Raw genomic sequence first — 21482 nt, 5'->3', positions numbered from 1 at the left:
GTCTGTAAAGCTTTTGATTTCTCCATCAAATCTGAATGAGAGCCTTGCTGGGCAGAGTATTCATTGTTGTAGGTTCTTCCCTTTCATCGCTTTAAATGTCACCCTTCTGGTCTGCAGAGTTTCTGCCAAGAAATCAGCTGATAACCTTATGGGGATTCTCTTGTATGTTATTTGTTGCTTCTTCCTTGCTGCTTTTAAGATTTTTCTCTTTGTCTTTAATTTTTGTCAATTTGATTACTATGTTTCTTGGCATGTTCCTTCTTGGATTTATCCTGCCTGGGACTCTCTGTGCTTCTGGACTTGGGTGACTGTTTCCTTTCCCATGTTAGGGAATTTTTCAGCTATTATCTCTTCAAATATTTTCTCAGGTCCCTTCTCTCTCTCTTCTCCTTCTGGGACTGCTATAATGCCAATGTTGGTGCATTTAATGTTGTCCCAGAGGTGTCTTAGACTGTCCTCATTTTTCATTGTTTTTTCTTTGTTCTGTTCTGCAACAGTGATTTCCACCATTCTGTCTTCCAGCTCACTTATCCATTCTTCTGCCTCAGTTATTCTGCTATTGATTCCTGCTAGTGTATTTTTCATTTCAGTTATTGTATTGTTCACCTCTGGTGGTTCGTTCTTTAATTCTTCCAGGTCTTTGTTAAACATTTCTTTAATATTCTTGATCCGTGCCTCCATTTTTTTCCCAAGATCTCGGATCATTTTTATTATCATTACTCTGAATTCTTTTGCAGGTAGATTGCCTATCTCCACTTCACTTAGTTGTTCTTCTGGGGTTTTATCTTGTTCCTTCATCTGGGACATAATCCTCTGCCATGTCATTTTGTCTAACTTTCTGTGACTGTGGTTTCCATTCCACAGGCTGCAGAGTTGTAGTTCTTCTTGCTTCTCCTCTCTGCGCCCTGGCTGTCTAAGAGGCTTGTGCAGGCTTCCTGGTGAGAGGGACTGGTTCCTGCCCATGGTGGGTGGAGCTGGGTCTTTTCCCTCTGGTGGGCAGGGCCAAGCTAAGGGGTGTGTTTAGAGGGCTGTGGGCTCAGGAAGACTTTAAGCAGCCTGTCTGCAGATGGGTGGGACAGTGTTCCTGCCCTGTTGGTTTGGCTTGAGGTTTCCCAGCACTGGAGCCTACAGGCTGTGGGGTGGGGCCATGTCTTTGTAAGAAAATGGTGGCCTCCAGGAGGGCTCACGCCAATAAAGTATATTTTAATAGAAGTAATTTACAATGTTTTGTTAATTTCAGGTATACAGCAGTGATTCCATTATACATACACATAAACTTTTTTTCAGATTCTTTTCCATTACAGGCTATTACCAGATATTGAGTATAGTTCCCTGTGCTATACAATAGGTCCTTGTTGTTTACCTATTTTATATATAGTATGTACTTGTTAATCCCCAAATCCTAATTTATCTCCCCCCACCCCCGCTATCCCCTTTGGTAAACAATAAGTTTGTTTTCTATGTCTGTGAATCTACTTCTGTTTTGTAAGTCAGTTCATTTGTATCATTTTTTAGATTCCACATATAAGTGATATCATATGATATTGGCTTTATCATACTAAGTAAAGTAAGATAGAGAATCTCTAGGTCCATCCATATTGCTGCAACTGGCATTATTTCATCTTTATGGCTGAGTAATATTCTAGTGTGTGTGTGTGTGTGTGTGTGTGTACATATATATATATAAATATATACCACAACGTCCTTATCCATTCATCTGTTGATAGACATTTAGGTTGCTCCCATGTATTGGCTAATGTAAATAGTGCTGCTATGAACATTGGGGTACAGGTATCTTTTTGAATTACAGTTTTCAATTTATACTGTTTTCAATTTATCATTTTACTTTGAGAAAGAGAAAAAAAGTGTTGATGTCAATGAATGTTTACTTAAAAAAAGCTATTTGCGTTTCCAGAATTGTTAACAAGAAATGTGCTCTTGTTAATATTTAATGGTACAATTTTAAAAGTTCAGTTAATCAAAGTTTAATTCAACAGATTAATAGATTGGTCAGAATCTCCTCTCTAATTCTGTTTTTAGGAAAGAATGCAAATGTTGTTAAAGAAAGCTGGAAAAAAAAAAAAAAGAAAAAAAACATGAAACTTCCTGAATGTGTTTTAGGGTTAAAAATAAGATTCAGTAAAATTGCTTGTACATTCTATACCTACAGTACTTTACAACCATAACTTGTATTGAGGAAAAGGACCATGATGCTTGATAAGGAGAGGGAAAAAAGTGTTCCCTATGGAATTCTTAACTAAGGAATTGCAGAAGAGTCAACCAACATATTTTAGCAATATTTTTCTTAGTGAGGTATTCAGTATAGAAAAAAATAATGGGGCAGGAGGGATCTACAATATAAATGTAGGTAGCTATATATTTTTATATTACTCGTTAAGCAGTTCAGTTAGTATGTATTTTGCATTTAATTAGACTGTTGTATGTGTGGTTAGTAATGAGAATTATAAGAGCTCCCTTTCGCAGAACACCTATGGTGTGTTCAAGCTTTATGCTGCCAGGCATTTGACAGACACCATCTAAAACCTAACACAACCCTGCAAGAGGCATACAATTACTATTTAATTGGAGAAGGAACTAAGGACACAAGAAATCAAGGGACTAACTCCAAATCACACAGCTTCTAAGTGAGGGAGCCATTACAAACTCTGGCTGCCTCAAATGCACCAGAGCATACAAGCTTTGTTATAATTCATATTATAATTATTAACACTATTAAAGGAAATATTTATCACTAACTAGGTGACTTAAATCATTTAACCTTTCTAGGCTTCAGGTTTCTCTTCGGTAAAATGGAGTTGGCTAGTTGATTAGTAATGTTTTTCCAGTTTTCACAAAGTAACATTGATTTATATAGAGTAAGAAAATTAAAATGGACATTTTTACAATGTTTTTGGTTAAAAATAGGTCATTAACACTGGCCTTTACTAAATCTTGTGATGATGGGGATCTACCTTAAGATGTTCATGTGATTTCTCCCAAATCTCTAGTCTTATTAAGCCAGGACTAGTGATCTTACCATTTTCAATGTTATGCCTTAAAACTTACATGTAAGAGGAAATTTCATAATTTTCTCTGGACTACAAAAACTATGTACTTAAATCTTGGCCTTTCAAAGAATCAATAACTTGCACTCAGATATGAATAATGCAAAGAAAACCATTTTTCTGATCTGAAAATAATAAAAATATCAGTTTTTTAAAATTCATGTTTATTTAAATATCTTTTATAGACAAATGAAAATACTTATAAGCATATTTATAACATGGTAGACATACATATAAATGAAATGTATAAGTAGACAAAATTTAACACATAGACAAATTGATAACATGCTTACATTTGGCTTTAACATTGGCTGTACATTAACACGGATATTGAAAAAAAGATATGTTTTCACAAAAACTGCTATAAAATGGTCACATTTGTCTTAGTAATAAGTTAGATTTCTTAGACTGATGTTTTATGAAAACTACGTGAAGCTCTAATTTAATCATTCACCTCATATGGTAGCATTATTTGTAAGTGAAGCATATTTCTGGCAATAGAAATGTACATTTACATTATAAATAATATAACATTTTATCAAGACCATGCCACGTATATTAAACCAACATGCATGATACATTAAAACTTGAATAATTCACGTACCTTTATGCACAGTACTTAGTTTTGCTATGGCACTCTACCTTTGTGAAACATATAGTTAAGATTTGGCACAGAATCAATAAACTGTATTGCCACTAATCAGAACAAATGTGATTTAAATTTTCCATGGCATAGAAAATGCTCTATCACAATTTACCTCTTCCCTTTACAGTTTATGGACCAATGGCAGTTTTTTGGAATAAGTAACAGATATTCACGAACTAAAAGTCCTGTTTAGGTGTTTTGCCTACACTCTAACTGGAAATGAGTCAGTTGCAGTTTTTGTAGCAGTAAAACATTTCCATCTGTATTTTGGCCAACGAATTTCTAAATAAGGGCTTTATCAGCAATAATACATATCATTATGAGATGCTTTTCTCTGGGAGGCAGAGAGGTTGAAAGGAAATATGGATCTCTTCATAAACCAGGAACAGAGGTGGTAAGGAGAACAAATGCCAACTGAGGCAGAAGCAGGGAACGTTCTTTGGAAAGCTGGGGAGAGAGCAAACCGTGAAGTAGCAAAAACCAAAGGCAGGAACTCAGGACTCCATCAAGGTGGAACAGACTGCCACGGGATTAAGGAAACCAAAATCTGTCATTCAAAAGAAACAGTATCCAGAGCATTCTTCTTACAGCATTCTTACATCAGCAAACTACCATTGCTTTCTAGGAAAAGTTGTAAATGTCCACATCAATGTCTAAATCGAGACTGAAGAAATTAAGCTAACTACCAACTTTTTTTCTTTTTTTCTGGATTCATTAATAAACACAGTGGAAGGAGAAAGGGGATAACATTAAGTAAGTTTCTTCCAAACCAGAGAAGAGAAATCACACTCCCTCTAAGTGGAGACCAGTTTCTTGTGGTAACTAAGAGAAATGCCTCAGTTCTTTTTCACAGTTTTTCTAAGATAAATATGAGGTGTTGTATTTTGAGAGACCGGTTGACGGAATCTACTCCTTTCATAAAACCTTGATAAATTAATATTTGTATTTATTATTAGGGGAAAAGGAAGTAGTAGATCTTAAGTTTACTTTTTATACAAATATGCTTTATTCTAAAAAAATAGAGCAATGAATGTAATATTATTTGCTTTACGATCCTTGCTTTTCTGAGGGCCTTTAAGGGCCTTTAAACAGGGAAATGTCAAAAAACATCACACAGGTTAAATAAAACAGGCAAACTTTTGTCTTAAAGCTGTTAAGGTGCAAACAGACATAAAGATTACGAACCATAGAGCACTGAGTTTTCAAGAGTGAAATCATACCAAAACCTTGATAAGTTTTCGCTGACATCATAGGAGAGTAAGTGGTCGGGAAGGTCACTGATGGTGCCCTGCACGGCCAGCACATGCGGGGCCAAGGTGAAGGGTACGTCGCTCAGAAGCTCGGCCATTAATGAGCTGTTTTCCAGAGTCTGGCCTGCCTTATTTTCCATCTCGGGGCCTGCTACAGTCACACTGGATGAGTTTTCTTTGCCAATCTAAAAATACATATATATTTAAGTCATTTAGACCTTATGGACTTTGAGGTTATATGGCATTAATATATCAAAATGTGGCATTAATATATCAAAGTGATTGAGAAATGTGGAATATATAAACATTCCCAGATTAGAACGCAGCTATTTACTTACTCGAGAAATAAATCCATCTATATCTCTACTAGGTTTTATTTATTTATTTTTTAAATTAATTATTTTTGGCTGTGTTGGGTCTTTGTTGCTGTGAGCGGGCTTTCTCCAGTTGCGGCGAGTGGAGGCTACTCTTTGTTGGGGTGCACGGGCTTCTCATTGCGGTGGCTTCTCTTGTTGTGGAGCGTGGGCTCTAGGCGCGCGGGCTCAGTAGTTGTGGCTCGCCGGCTCTAGAGCACAGGCTCAGGAGTTGTGGTGCACGGGCTTAGTTGCTCCGCGGCATGTGGGATCTTCCCGGACCAGGGCTTGAACCCATGTCCCCTGCATTGGCAGGTGGATTCTTAACCAGTGCGCCACCAGGGGAGTCCTCTACTCGGTTTTAAAATGAATCCTAAGCCCTACTCTTATTCAGATGGACCACCTACGGGCCCCTCCAATACAAATGGGCCCTCTTGCTGTTTCGCTAGCCCAGATAATGTCCACAAAGTCTTTCTCTGCTTTTCCAAATCTGATGTCAGCTTTCAGGCTCCACAGAATTCCCAGCTTCCCTCTGAAATCTTATATCAACATAGTTCAAAGTGACCTTGCTCACTTGAGAATGACTATGGGGCAAACTGCCCAGGATATTATTTGGCATTCCCTTTACATGTCCTTGCTAGTTGCTGTTTCACGTGCTTATGTCTTATCCCCAACTAGAATCTAGGGTCCTTGAGGGCAAATAATCTATTTTACCTATCTTTGTATTCTCTGTCTTGCATACGTTACTGCTTTACCCTAATACATACTTGGGAATTTACCTCTAATGTGTACCGTACGTAGTGGTTGATAACCTGCCTTTCGCTGGAAGTAAAATCCTATGTTATGTAAGTTATTAAAATAAGAAGAATTGATACATCTTGTTCAGTTTCTTTAAAGTTGGTATGTCTTGCATACAGGAGTTTACCAAAAGACATGCAGCACTAAGGTGTTCATAGTAGCACTCAATGCAAGCCCTGAGCTGGCAGAGTGAGCTGGTATCCATTCATCAATAGTAGAATGGATAATAAACAGAAGTATATTTACAGCAATGAGAACGAACCACCTGCCACTACAAGCAGCTGAAACCTAACTCAAACCAGGTCAGGCAAAAATTTATTCCCCCCGGCCCCCCAGTCTCATGCAGAATCAAACTCCCGAGCCTTTACAAGGCCCATTGGGATCTGGCCTCGGGTACTTCTCTGACCTTAGCCCAGCTGGTCTGTCCTTGCTCAGGCCCCTCTAGTTCCACTGTCTCCTTGCCGTGGCTCGTGCAGTCTGCCTGCTTCTGCCTCAGGCCTTTGTTTTCCAGATCCTCCGCCCAAGAGGTTCTTCTCCCACATAAACACAGGGCTCTTTCCCTCCCCTCCTTTCCAGTGGTGGCCCAAATGTCACCTTCTCAGTGAGGCCTTTCCTGACTGTTTCCTGCCACCTCACCTCGTCCACTCCAGCATTCCCTGCCTGCCTCTCCTGCTTCTGTCCTCTCCATAGTCCTTGGCACCTGGTTATAATGGTATCTAATTTATTCTGATTATCATCCCTCAGAAGCTTAAGGAGTTTTTGTCTCTCATGTTCACTGCTATATCCCAAATGCCAGGATGAGTGTCTAGCGTTCAGTAAATATTTGTTGAATAAATGAAAGCAGACAAGACTTTTGCCTGAATAGGGCTTATATTATAATGGCTATAAATGCGGATAAATTCCTATCTCTAAGTCTAGAGGAGAATGATTTTCTGTGTAAGAAATATAACAATTTTGTAAAACTTTTTATGGAAGTGCAAACTACAAACAGAAATGGGGTACATCATAAGTGTATACCTGGCTAAGTTTTTTGTTTTGTTTTGTTTTGTTTTGCGGTACACGGGTCTCTCACTGTTGTGGCCTCTCCCGTTGCGGAGCACAGACTCCGGACGCGCAGGCTCAGCGGCCATGGCTCACGGGCCCAGCCACTCTGCGGCACGTGGGATCTTCCTGGACCGGGGCACGAACCCGTGTCCCCTGCATCGGCAGGCGGACTCTCAACCACTGCGCCACCAGGGAACCCCTAGCTGGCTAAGTTTTAACCAGCAAAACACCTATGAGCAACCGCTACCCAGATCAGGAAATAGAAATGACCCTATTTCTATAGGGTTATAGAAAGAGAGTGGTGCTCTCTTTCAGTCACAGTCAACTCCCTGACCCCTAGATCACCATTCTGACTTCTAACAACATAGACTGAGTCACCTATTTTTATATTTTAAATGAAGGTAATCATACATTTTTGTTTGCAGCTTTTTTCACTCAACATTATATGTATGAGATTCATCCATGTTGTTGCATGTGGGATTAAAAATTTTTGAAGAACATATTTTTGCAGAGGAGATACATTCTGACTGATGGCTTAAAAGAATTGTTTGGTTGCCATGTTGACAGCAGGCAGTGAGGGCTAACAGGGCCAGGGAAGGAAGTAGGAAGACCAGCTGGGAAAGAGAGATGATGGTGATGTGGATTAGCGATGTGATAGTAAAGGTGAGAGAGAGCGGTTGGGTTTTAGATAGACTTAAAGGTTAAAGTCAATAGGGTGTGCTGATGGAATAGATGGTGGTGTGTGAGAACAAGAGTGGAGTCAAGTATGAGGCCAAAGTTTTTGGCCTGAGCAATAAGGATGGGTTCTCCACTCACAGGGATGGGGCTTGGACAGGAAGGTCAAGAGTTCAGTTTTGGATGTTCCCCGTGCCTAGCGGACGTCTACGTGGAGCTGTTAGTAGGCAGAGGGATGTAACTCAAGTCTGGAGCTAGTGCAATCTGGTGGAGAAAGTCGGCTTGGTGTGTGTTTAAAAGAGGACGGGAGGAGAGAAAGTGAAGACAAATATGAGAACAGACTGTTTTCCAGACATTATACTGTAAACGGGAAAAGAGATGGCCAGTAGCTGGAAAGGGAAGTGGGGTCATGAGAGCTGTCTCTTGATTTTTCTTTTTCTTTTTTAAGTTGGGAGAAACAATGTCTGTTTATATGCTAAAGAGAAGAAGCTCCTAAGAAAGGAAAACACAGAGATTCTGTAGAGAAGGAACTGCTCTCTTCACAGTCATCCCCCAACACCTAGAACAGAGGCTCTCAAGAAATACCTGTGTAGTAAGATGACTCTGGATGAATGAAGTTACCAAACACATCCCTATCAAGAGTTGTTTTACAGCTTCATGTGAAAATAAAATACCAGAATACTTTCTTAGGATGGCAACTAGAACAAATGTAACCTCACCCGGCGATGACAAAGCTTTTCAGACAGGTCCATGTAGGCAATGAATGGATAGAATCTGCTTCCTGAAACCTGACTGGAATTTAAATAGTAAGTGTCCCTGGGTCAGCCGAGAGCACAGGTATCAGTGAGTAATGATGCCACAATTCCAGCTTCTTTAAAGGGCATCACTATACACTGGTTTCCTGAAGATTACAGATGCACCAGGCTTTGGTTACCATGGGCCAGCATGGCAGAGTGTTTAAAAACACAGAGCATAGAGCTAGACTACTTGGGTACAGATCCTGCCTACTAATAAGCAAATGGCCTTGGACAAGTTATTCAACTTCTCTGCGTCTGTTTCCTTAGCTGTATTAGGAAATCAGTAGTAGTATCTATTTCATAGAATTGTTATGAGAATTATGTGAAGTAATATAAGTAGTAAGTAATTTATGAGTAAGTAGAATAATGCTTAGCACATGTTAAAAGTCAGTGATAAATAAAAACTTTAGTAATGTCAGACCCCTCTTGGCTTTAGATAAAGTCTAGGATCCATCCATTTCTTTTGGGTTTTTTTGACATTCACAGATGGTTCAAACAATCTTACCTTCCCCTCTCCTCTTATATCTTGTCTTCTCTCTTAATCTCATGGGCAAATGTTCCCTAGATCTGTTGATCGCATTCCATACCTGAACTTTCTTCTCTTTCTCCCTTGAGTACAGAATGTTCTCCAGTTTCATTAGCCAAATCATCTCCTTTCTTAAACAAAAGCATTCTTAAAATCTCACCTTCTCCACTAAAAAGGAGGTATGTTAACCCGGAGCACTCTGCTTTCTAAACATACAACTTCTAAGGTTTACCTCTCTGGCAGCAATGGTTATTCCTTTGTTCATGCTTTTATTAATGCTCTTCCCTTTCCTTTACAAATCATTCTTGTCTGTCAGAGCATAATTCCTTGAGGACAAGACTATATCTAGTATAATAAAGGAATTGAGCCATGTGGTTTCTTGTTCAAGGTCTCCTGATAAAACTGCCATATGCCATAAGCAGAAGGGGGCTGCTTCATCCACCTGGGCCTCAGTTCTCTATTCTGTAAAATGAGTGGTGAGGGGCAAAAAATGATGATGATGGTGGTGATGGTGACAGCAACTAGCGTACATTGAACACTTTGTGCCAGGCTCCATCTAAGCGGTCTAAGTATATGAACTCATTTAAGTCTTGCAACAGCACTGTAGGGCGTGTCCTATTACTAGTCTCATGTTAAAAACGAGAACATTGAGGCACAGAAAGGTTAAGGAAGTTGTCTCAGGTTACACAGCTAGCTAGTCTGTGGTAAAACTGAGAATCAAACTCAGTGATCTTGAAAGTTCTGTGTTCTAAGGTCTTGTACCTTTCAGCCATGCTTTGGGTAGACTGGCTGACTGGATGAACAAAGCCTCGAAAATTTAGGGGACAGTACTGGAAAATATGACAGTTACTAACATAGCATCTTGGCTTAATTTAGAAGGAAAAAACGACTCTACTAGCTTTTACCTTTAGGAAGCAAGGATAGAGAAAATCATTAAGGTGATAGATATTAGACTGAGGAAGGATGGAAAAGGAACTATAACTTAAGAGATATTTATCCCTGGAAATGAATCTACCAGTAGCCTGGATAAACCATGGGGAAAACACCATGGACAGTGAAACAAGATTGTCTATGAGTTGATCATGGGTGAAAGGGAGAGATAGGAAGGTATGTGGGCGTGTACTACAGTATTCTTTCTACCTTGGTATATGTTTGAAGACTTTCCATAATAAACTTTTCCAAAATTTAAATTAAGTTAAAAAACACTGTGGACACAGTGTGCCACTAAATGCCTCCTAGAAGGCTCTGAGTATCAGCGGTGCTATATGTCTTACTCCAGTATCTATTTCTTAACCATTGGCTAGAGTGCCACGTTCCAGTCTCCAAGGAGGCTGCCTGCCCTCTTGGCAGCAAGGGTGAGTGCCATGATGCAGCTGCTGTTGGCATGCTGAGAGTTGGAAGGGGAGAAATTATAAGACAAAATAAGAGTAAGTCACAAAGAAAATGGGAGTCAAAATTCAAGGACCCTACACCCACTAACCCTGATCACTGAGTCCCTAGCTTGGCAGCCAATGGCAGCAGAGGTGGGGGGGTGAAGGCTGAGACAGGTGCATGAGTCCCCCTGCAAAAAGCAGCCTTCTCTCTTAGACACAAAGTCTTTCAATTTTTTTCATTTGCATAATACAATGGGTCTTTAAAGGGAAGAATGAGTATGTTAACCACAATGGAGCAGGAAGAAAAGAATCAATTAACCTTATGGTTAATAGCCAAATTTAAAAATAATACTTCAAATATTATGTTCATAAAGCATACTTGTTACTTTTGTGATTAATCCTGTTCACAGAAATGCTGCTATGATAATATTCTTGAATGTAAGTTCCTTCATATAATCTAGCTTTAATACTTCTTTTTCAAATGAACGTTTGCCTTTACACGGGTGAACATGAGTATACCATGTCAGAATCTTTTTTCATCTCAGGGAGAAAATACATTTCCTTATCTGTATCATGACAACAAACAAAGTTTACAATTAATCAGCTGTTTTCATAAAAATTGTTTCTTGTTCATCAGTTAACCTGTTAAAAATGGGCTGGCCAGAGCTTCCGTGGTGGCGCAGGGGTTGAGAGTCCGCCTGCCGATGCAGGGGGCGCGGGTTCGTGCCCTGTTCCGGGAAGATCCCACATGCCGCGGAGCGGCTGGGCCCGTGAGCCATGGCCGCTGAGCCTGCATACCGAAAAAAAAAAAAAAAAGGGCTGGCCAGGTTTATCTTACGTTCCTTACATTCTATTGTCTTTGTTTCGAATAATTCAAAGTGGTTTATAGGCACTATTCTTCCCTTTCTTGCAGAAGGGCTGTAAAAATTCATGAGGTTCAATCTGTAAAATCTTCTTAGAGCTTAGGAAAAAACACACTCCAAGAGTACAAGGCACATCACACTTTTTCGTAAAGTCTTAGAAAGATGAAGTCACTTTCCCAGAGCAACAGAAGGTTCGTGGCATCCTTGTGAACCTCACTCTTGGGTGTTTGGAAGCAAGGAAATGGAGGTTTAAGAACAGACTACTACATTTTTCCTGGCACAGAGGCTCCACTAACCGCCATGAAATCTATTAAGGGGAGCCAACTTTGCAAACGCGCTAACAATTTGGAGACTTCATCTACTTAGCCTTACCAGACTAAAGTATGAATAGTTTATTAATATGAACATCACCTATATTTGGCATCTTTTAAAACCTCCTGCCTTTTTCTGCAACCCGTGTCTCAGATAAGTAGAGATAAAATAGTGTCCTATAAAAGCAAAATACTGAAGCATTGAAATTTAGAAACCAGCCTTAACCCCAACAGTAACAGAACCTATTAAAAGAACATGAAACCAAGTACAAAACACCCATTTATCACATTCAATTTACATGCAAAGAAGGTAGCTATATCAAGCATACTTCTAGGAAACGAGTTATAGTAAGAAGAGGTAATATCCAGCTCTGGCCGTCTATGCCTTTAAATTCTATGTCTATAAATAAAAGACACGTTCCCTTGAACAATAGCCTGAACAGGGAACACCGTCACTTTATCTCCTCAGATAACTATCCATTCTATTTTGGCTTCAGCTGCTATCTGCTTGCATTACATCAGCGTCTCGATGGGGGTGGGGTAGGGGGCAAATCTGAGTCAGAAGCATCAGGGGACAAGAGGTTAGGAAAAGGTGATACAAGTAATGGCACAGTTAAGGCAGTACTCAAGCTTCTTACTTCTTCTAAGAAGTTACTTGCCAATAAATGTCCGGCTAGCTGATAAAAGCCAGAGGATTGGGCTCTTCCACCTACGTAAGTCCTAAGCAATAGTCTCCTTTCAATTGGGAGAAATTATATTGCAGAGGAAGAGACTATTTCCTGTTTTCTGCGAATCCCCACTACCCAGAACAGTCATACCTGCACATGACAAGCACCCATTAAATATTCCGAATGACACTGAATCTGGTCCCCTTGTTCCTCAGATACCCTAGACTTGATTTTTAAATTAAGGGGTTGGTCCAAAGAAACAAACAAAAGCCCAGAATACTTTACCGCTGATACAGATAAATTAGGCAGAAGAGAGCTGAAATCACTCAAAACGTCTGTGTTCCATGTGACTTGGGCTCCTAGTTCAAGGATACTGCATATTTTGGTAGCAAACTAAGAGGTTAGGTTAGAAAGCAGGTATTTTCTTTGCTCCCTTTTCTTTCTGATTTATGACATCATTTCAGTTTTCATTTCTTTTGTTTCCTTATTTGCTTCCCTTTTCTCTTCTTTCTTTTTTCCTCGGTGTTTCCACCTGCTCAAGCTTCCTGATGCTCCCATCTTTCTTTAAAAAAGAAAAAAAGTTCTCCTGACTTCCTCTTTTCAGAACTCCAGCTGACTGTACGTGAAGAAGGAGAAGCAAGCCGGCTGTCACTTGCTTCTGTAATCTGTTCCATGTATTCTTGGAAAAGTGGCTTCACTAAAGCCAGAAAATCTTCTGTACTAGCCAACTGGAGTGGGGGAGCAGTGGGAAGGGGAAAGAAGAGCATTTTAGGAAATGAACCTGGAAGAAACAGTGTGTTCAATGTGGGATCCTGTTTCATACTGGTTTTGAAAATACAAAGGGCTGTTGCAGTGATTTTTTAAAAAAACATTTAAAAAGTTTATAAAAACTCGTGATCTTTAACCTTAAGCTGTCCAGACATCTCCTATTTTCCCAGTAAGCCTCCCCCATTCGTTCTTTACAGCACGGATTTCACCCCTTCTCTTCTCTCGCCCGACATCATCACCTTCCTCCTTGCTGTCAGCAGGTGGTTAGCCTCCTACTTAATAGAGAAAATAGGAACCATCGGCTGAGGATCTCCTCTACCTGCTGTATCCAAAAGACTTATCTACATTTGAACCCATCTGTGCTTCCCTCCTGCCACAGAGGGCAAGTTGCCCTCCTCCTCCCCAAAGCGAACCCTTCCCCGGTGCTCCACGTTCATCTTGTCCCTACTCTTCAAGGACATGGCTTCATCAGTCAGAAGCTCCTCTAATTGCTCATCTTTCATATAATCAGTTCACCATTTACAGAAAATTCTCCTCAAGTCTATATGGCCCATTGACATCTCACCCACTGAACTCCCCTCCCACACTATCTTTCTACTTTGTTTCTCAGCCCGGCTGAGACCATTGCTGACACTGGCTATCTGCTTCATTCCTCACCCACTGCCATCTGCCTCTATCTCTGCCCCTCCACTGCCACTGATTTCTCCAAGGTTACTCATAATCACTCTTTTGCTAAACTCAGAAGATGACGTGAAGTGCTAAACTTACAGGACCTCTTCGTTGTACTTAAAACAGGTGACTCTTTGAGTTTTTATTTCTTGTTAGTTTTTCCTTCTGTTTTTTTGCCTATTTCTGAAATGGTATTTTCCAGGGCCTCATTTCTGTTCCTTTATTCTTAGTCTCAACACACTTCCCTGCATGAGCTTATCCATATCCAAGGTGCCTACTGCCCTACTCCTCCACCCAAAGTACATAAGTATGTTGATACATTTGTGTACACACACACACACACACACACACACACACACACACACACACACACACACACACACACACACACACACACACACACACACACACACACACACACACACACACACACACCCCCAGTCTCGAACCCAGCTTTCTATCTAGAGCTCCTAACCCATATGTTCAAACTCTATTATACATTTTCTTTCAGATATTCAACAGGGATCTTAACTCAGTGTGTTCTAAACCTTGCTCTCATCTTTTCCCTAAGTCTACCCCAAACCTAATGCTCTCCTAATAAATATTTTCTGTATTGGTGAAGAGTACTAACACAGTTGCCCAACACAGAAACCTGAATTATCTTCGCCTTCTCTTTCCCTCTCACTTCCTCTATGCAGTAAATGACAGAGTCCTACTGACTTTGATGTTTTTAATGTCTCCCCAAGTCCATCCATTTCTCTTTAGGTCCACTGTCACTCTCTTAGTCCAGGCCACCAGGGCCTCCTGCTGTGAGTGTTACCAGAGCTGCCCCCTATACTACATTCTCCCTATCACTGGTGATGTCTAAAACCCACGCTGTTCCTTGCTTAAAACTCCTCAATGTCTTCGGAGAAAAGCAAAAACTCCTTATCATAGCATACAAGGTATGATCTGGCCTTGCTCATCCCTCCAGTTTCTTTTATTACCGTTCTCTAAACTCTTTACTCCATTTAAATGATTGCTGTTATCCAAACATGCCAGGCTCTCTTTTTAGCTCCGAGCCTTGTCTTATTTTCAATTACTTTTGCCTAAATTAGGACATCTTTCTCTCTTTTGCTACTCCCTTCATCTTGCCTATAGGATGCACTTCAGGACTCTTTTAGAAAGATTTCCCCAACTAACTCCTCAAACCTGGGCCATGTCCCTGTCCGTGTGTTCCCTTAACAGTCTGCGCATACCTCTCTCACAGTATATATCATAGTGGAATCGAATTCTCTGTCACCATCATAAAACTATGGGCAGCTCAAAGCCAGCGACAATAGATTTCCTCTCCATTTCCCTAGCAATCAGAGCAATGCCTGGCTCATGATAGGTGATCAATACATGTTTAGTGAATGGCTAAATAATTTAAATTTCTTCATATTATGTTAATCCTGGATTTCTGCATTTGTTTGTTTGCTCCTAATAAGACTTTATCACCTCTTTTCCACAATATCACTGACATGTGATACATGTCAGACAGAACTTAAAACTAGTGGGAGACCCCAGCTACATCTATTTCTTGAAGAAAGAGATGGGTTGTTCTTGACTTGCCAAATGAACCATTTCACATATACGTCTTCCAAAGGAAGCTCAATGTGGTCCTGCCACAATAGAGATGAAACTGTTTGGGAAATATTTTTACCAGAGACCTACCTTTCTTTCACTGAGAGAAGGACAGAAGCTAACCTTAGCTACTCCAAATTCCCCTTAATCAACTGTCTTAGTCCGTTCAGGCTGCTTAGACTAGGTAGCTTATAAACAACAGAAGTTTATTTCTCATGGTTCTGGAGGCTGAGGAGTCCAAGATGAAGGTGCTGGCAGATTCAGTGTGTGGTAAGGCCTGCTTTCTGGCTCACAGACTGCCCTCTTTTTGCTGTAACATCAAATGGCAGGAGGGTCCAAGGAGCTCCCTGGGGCCTCTTTTATAAGGGCCCTTATCTCATCTATGAGGTCTTTTACCCTCATGACCTAATCACCTCCCAAAGGCCCAGCCTCCAAATACTCTCACACTGGAGATTAGTTTCAACATGAGAATTTGGGGGGGATGCAATCAGTCTATAGCTTCAACCTGCCTTGCTTAGGAGCCAGTATTTCTCCACAACTATGTGGTACAGTCTGACGGAGCTGCAGGGGAGCCTGTGCTTGGGGGAAGGGGTATGGGGTACAGGGCCAGCAACAGGGCAGCAGGACTAGGTAAGCAGTGTAAGGGGAGGAAAGCCTGAGAGATGACAGCTGAAGAGGTGGGTAGGAGAGGGGACGGGGAGGTAAATGCCATTTATTTAGTTTCTGTTCACCTCTGTTAAAGAGAAAAGCCTCTTTCTTCTTTGGTTTCCATAAAGACGGATTTTTCTTTAAGCACCCTGGCCTTCTGCCCACCCCCTACTCCTCCCCAAGGAGGTAGAATGAGTTACCTGGTTGGTGGAAGATAGCCAAGGATCCATGTTTCTAGATGGGGGAAATTGAACCACCCAAGATCCTGAGGCCTGGGGAAAGGCTCTTTCTCCTTCTCTCTCTACTTGGACTAGGGGAGACAAGTAACCTGGGTAAGAGTGTGTGCTGTGCTGGCTTAAACTTTCCCCACAGTCTAGACGTGAGTTATTGGGACCCTGGAAGTCCATTTTAGCTGTTACACTAAGCTGCCTCCTCCAACCTAGGCTCTATCAGTCAAAAGGGTGAGCGCCATCTTGTTTCTCTGTTTGCTGGCTCTTTGGTCTTATTTCTCCATTGGCTCAGGATGCAGGTGAGGAAAAGCAGTGCCCTGTATTAGGACGTTAGGACCCCACCGATTTCTACTTCCCAAAGCAACTCCATGTACAGTAAAAAAAGAGAGGCATCTTAAACACACCGAAAAATAGAAACAAACCAGCAAAAACAAAGTCATGCAGATATGAAATGATCTGGAAATTTAAAACATAACAAAGTAGGGCTTCCCTGGTGGTGCAGTGGTTGGGAGTCTGCCTGCCGATGCAGGGGACACGGGTTCATGCCCCGGTCTGGGAAGATCCCACATGCCGCAGAGCGACTGGGCCCGTGAGCCATGGCCGCTGAGCCTGCGCGTCCGGAGCCTGTGCTCCGCAGCGGGAGAGGCCACAACAGTGAGAGACCCGCGTACCGCAAAAAAAAAAAAAAAAAAAAAAAAAAAGATGTTAAAATATAACAAAGTAATGGTTTTTAAAACTTATGTGCCCTATAATACTCTATGAAACAATTTATTGGTATGATTTTATCAGTTTCATAATTCAGTTAAATCTATGAGATCAGAAAAGTTCTAATCAGAATCTTGGAAAAATGGCAATTAATATTTGCTTAGTGCTTTACATGGTTTTTGAAGTTGTCTCACATACGTTATTTCACTTGAGCCTCACAACCCACTAAATCTGACTGGGAAGCTATTGTTTCTATTCTCATCTTCCGAGGCTCAGAGTTTAGTGATTATCTAAGGTCACACCACTACAAACTGACAAAGACTTGTACTCAGGGTCTCCTGACTTAGAATCTGATGTTCCCACTCCAATATAAAGGTCATCATCAAGAGAAATAATTTTAAAGTTTACCTGTCTGGTTGTTTTATTTTTTAAAGAACTTAAATTTAACAATTTCTCTATGCACAAGTGTTTTCTGGAGTAGAGGATGAAGTTCCAAAAATACAGACTGTGCCACTCTAGAAACAGCATTTAAAGTAACGGTTCAGCTAAGCATCTTATTACTAGGTTAAATCTATCAAGCTGGATAAAAAATGTAATAGCTTAGAAAACTGCAGCATCTGATCACCGCCAAGGTTACACAATGGCTTAGGCTTTTGTGCACAAATTCTTCAAGCTTGTTATGCACACCACAGTTTTGAAGAATTTGATATCGCTTATTAGTCACACTGGAACCTACTTAACTTCTCATTTACATAGTTTTATTTATTTCAAATATCTATTCAACTTCTTCAGAATGCAATGCAACAAGATCATATTTTTTCTAGGTAATTTCAAAGGAAAACAATGAAAAGTGATCTTGCACATTTCCTCAGCACACTGAATATTAATTTCATTGTAATGATTTTCATTTTGTAAAACAATAAAGTACTTCAACTGCATATATAATCAGAAAGAAAATGGAATACTTTTCTATTTTTAAAGCTGGTAAGAGAATATAAATCTATATTTGTTTTTATATAACTAGATGTTTAAATGTATATCATTAGATGTTTATAATTAGATATAAAAACAAATGTTTTATACTTATATAATATTGATTGAATGGAAATAATACCATAGGTTACTAGTAGGAAATACAAAAAGAAAGTAAATCTAAAAATATTAAGTAATAGCTATATGCTGGCTTTTTTGGCATGTGCTTTGATGAAATGAACATTTAATAAATGTATAACCTAAGTATAATATACATTTTTAAGAACATTTAGAATTTAATCAATTCATGTTAAGGTTGCTGTTTGAAGACAGAAAGCTAATCTGTTTTGCTGCCCTTTTAACTGCAAAATTTATATTTTGTCATTGTTTTACCATTATTATGTAAAAACATAATTTTTAGTATGCACTTCAAATTGTCATGTTCATAGCCAGAATTCAAAGACAATTATCAGTAGGATCTCATGCTCACACTGCATATAAACATCTTTCTAATCTCAGGAAACAAATAATTCTTTAAGAAATAGAAAAATACTAGTTAAGAAAAGCCTTAGTTTCTTTGTAAATTGAATTTGATGTGTGGAATGGTCCACACACTTGAAAATACTATGGTTGGTGAATACACAATTGTACGTTTTCACATACAGATGCAAGTGAAAGAGAAATGCATCATACCAAGTTGAGTACAGAAATTATGAAGGTAGGCTAATTAAATTCCACTCAGAGGGCATTTGAGTGATAGTGTTACCTAGGTGTGCTGTACCTAACCCAGAACTCCACTAGAAAAACAGTGTTTGGAAAACTGAAGAGGTGAGCAGAAAGCTGTGTCACTTGACTTTGGCTCTCATTTGCAAAAAGGTTATATTTCAAAATAGAAGATGGGGCTGGAAAAGTAAACACAGCTGTGTTTTCTCCACCCCAGTGTGAGAATGAAGGGGCTCTTAGGAGTGGCAGGAGGCTAAGTCACTGCTTGGTGCACACTCAGAGCCCCAAATAGAATGCTATTATTTCATTTTATGGCTAACTCAGGATACTATTTTTTATTGTGGTAAAATATACACAACATAAAATTTATCATCCTAACCATTTTTAAGTGTATAATTCAGTGGCACTAAATACATTCACAACGTTGCACAATTAACACCATTATCCATCTCTAGAACTTTTTTATCAGCCCAAACAGAAACTTCATTCTGCTCTTGATAATAAGAAACAAGCATTTAGGAGTCAAATACGAAAAATACAGGCAGGTACTAATCTTTTAATAATTCACCATTATATTATTAAGAACTCTGACTATATTTTCTCAGGCCAATGAGTCCACAACAGAGATGAAATCCTATATATCTTCAATAAACACATGTAGGAAAATTATTATTATAGTATTCATATTATAATTAGAATAACAATAAATAAGATAAAACATATTAAAATTATCTTGAATGTCAGTACTTGAAAAAAGGCAAATTAAGTTGTACGAGCTGAACGTTCGTAGAGAATCTGAAAGGTACTTCAGAGCACTGTCAAGATTGCTGGTGTAGGTTTGTTGTGGGGTATTTTAATTAGAAGTATCTCTAGGAAATCTGGAGAGCTGTGTTCATTAAGGTTTTTTTGTTTTACTCCCATAAATAGTAAGGTAACATGGTAGAATTTTCCCAAAGTTAAGTGGCAAAATCTGATAGAAGGGGTATAAGAAAGATGTATGTGCATGAAAGAAAGCAATTCATTGGAAGTAAGAATGACTGGTTATCAGCAGTGAAAGTGAGAGTACAGTCCATCTGCTAAGTGACAGAAATGGAAGATGGGATGTGATAGGAAGAGCGTCACACAGCTCCTTTTTGGCCACCAGGAGACTTTACCATGGATCAACTTGGTTTTCACGATTGCCAACCCAGGGAGCAGAGAGGCCTCATGGAGGGTGGGAGGAAGAAGTAGCACCATGTAAATCTAGGACCCAGCTATTTGCATGGTGGTTCTTGGTAATCTGAGCACTAGTTTCCAAAGATCTAGTATTTCACCAAAGTTTCTAGGTAGTCAATTTTCAGAACACAGTACAGATTTTCCTTTAGCTTTCTAGAAATAATTCCTATGGCTTCAGCTGCCAAAGTGGCCTAAAAATGAACACCTGTAATTTCCAAAAGTGTTCTTAAATGTACAGATTCTACACTCAGAATCCAACAGAGCTCTGTTTTCCCCTCCTAGGCCTTTTTTGCAGGTGAGTTGATGATGGGAATTCTCTGAAGAAAGTAGATAATTTATGGCTACCCATGAGGATGGAAATAAGGGTTTAGATTATGAACTCTGATATATACTAATAAGTAAACTATATTAGTTACTAGTGACTAATTATATTAACTTCATTTTGGTTCAGTCCTAATGTTCTAATAGTGTACTTATGTCTACTACCACAGATAGTTCACATTTAATGAGCACTTATTTGCCAGTCACTATTCTAAGTTTCATTTAATTTTTCCATTTAAGAGATGGGAAATACTGAAACGCAGAGAATTTAGTCTAACTCCAGAATTAGACTTTTAGCTGTTATTCTATTCTGCCTCACAAGTACAACACAGTCTAAGGAAACATCACTTTGTGCCTTTTAAAATGTGGTGTAATTGCTTCTAAAGACCAAAAAAGTATCTTCTCCTTCAGAAAGGGTTGTAGGATACTGTTCTAATAATCATACTTTCTTTTTCTTTCAAAACAAAAATAAGAGCACATGGGATGGTAAGATACCAATTAAAAAAAAGAAAGGAAAAACATTGGGTGTTGTATTATGTCTCATTTTTATATCTAGCTGGATACGCTAATTCTATGTGGATCTTAGAAACCCTGAAATTATAGACTGTTCAGACTATTTTAATCCCTAAAAGCACCGTTGTGAAGCCTCAGTAACATATTTTTAAAATAACATTTTTACCTTAACCAAATATATTCCAGTTAAATTTAAGAACCTAAAGTAACCACATACTGTCCTTTGTTCAATGAAGATGACTCTTCCTGAAACACACCCTCTGTGGTCAGTTTTCCAGTGACAGGGACTGACTGCATTCAATTGCCCACATTTCCCAGCTCATGGCACTTGGTGAGCAACAGCAAAAAGGTGCCAGGTGGCTGGAACCTGGGTTGCAATTTGTTCTCAGGAAACAGAGAAGATACGTTGCCTTTAACGGGCCCAAACACATGATCTGGGTCTACTTAACATTATTCTTGAACCAACTATGCTAAGAGATTATATCACAGGCAAGAGAAGAGAATGAGAACATTTCCGGGACTCAATATAGTTGCAGACTTCTGGGTGGACCCTTAAATGCAGAAAAAAAGGGAAGTACATCATCACTATTTATGCCCAAAGTAGCACAAATAAAAGTGGTGCTTTCATGCTCAAAGTGCACAGTTGATTTTAAAAAGGCCCACGAGTGCATTTTTACTTCCTATTTATTCAATTGCTTTGAACTAAAACCTAAACAAAAATTGATTAAAGTGTTGTAGTTCAAA

General features: G+C 39.4%; 1 protein-coding gene across 3 annotated transcripts in view; it reads right to left on the bottom strand.

The window, feature by feature from the left end:
- Window positions 1–3244: 3244 nt before the first annotated feature.
- The window catches only part of UMAD1 (UBAP1-MVB12-associated (UMA) domain containing 1), a 250859-nt gene continuing 232621 nt past the window's right edge, over window positions 3245–21482 (bottom strand). For all 3 annotated transcript variants that reach the window (XM_060157078.1, XM_060157080.1, XM_060157079.1), the window contains exon 4: window positions 3245–5146. In XM_060157078.1, coding sequence (XP_060013061.1) covers window positions 4889–5146 — 258 coding nt within the window. In that variant the 3' untranslated portion in view covers window positions 3245–4888. The remainder of the gene's footprint in view (window positions 5147–21482) is intronic.

Source organism: Lagenorhynchus albirostris, chromosome 8 (genome assembly GCF_949774975.1).
Source record: "Lagenorhynchus albirostris chromosome 8, mLagAlb1.1, whole genome shotgun sequence".
NCBI lineage: Eukaryota > Metazoa > Chordata > Mammalia > Artiodactyla > Delphinidae > Lagenorhynchus > Lagenorhynchus albirostris.
This window is presented reverse-complemented; position numbering and strand designations above follow the sequence as displayed.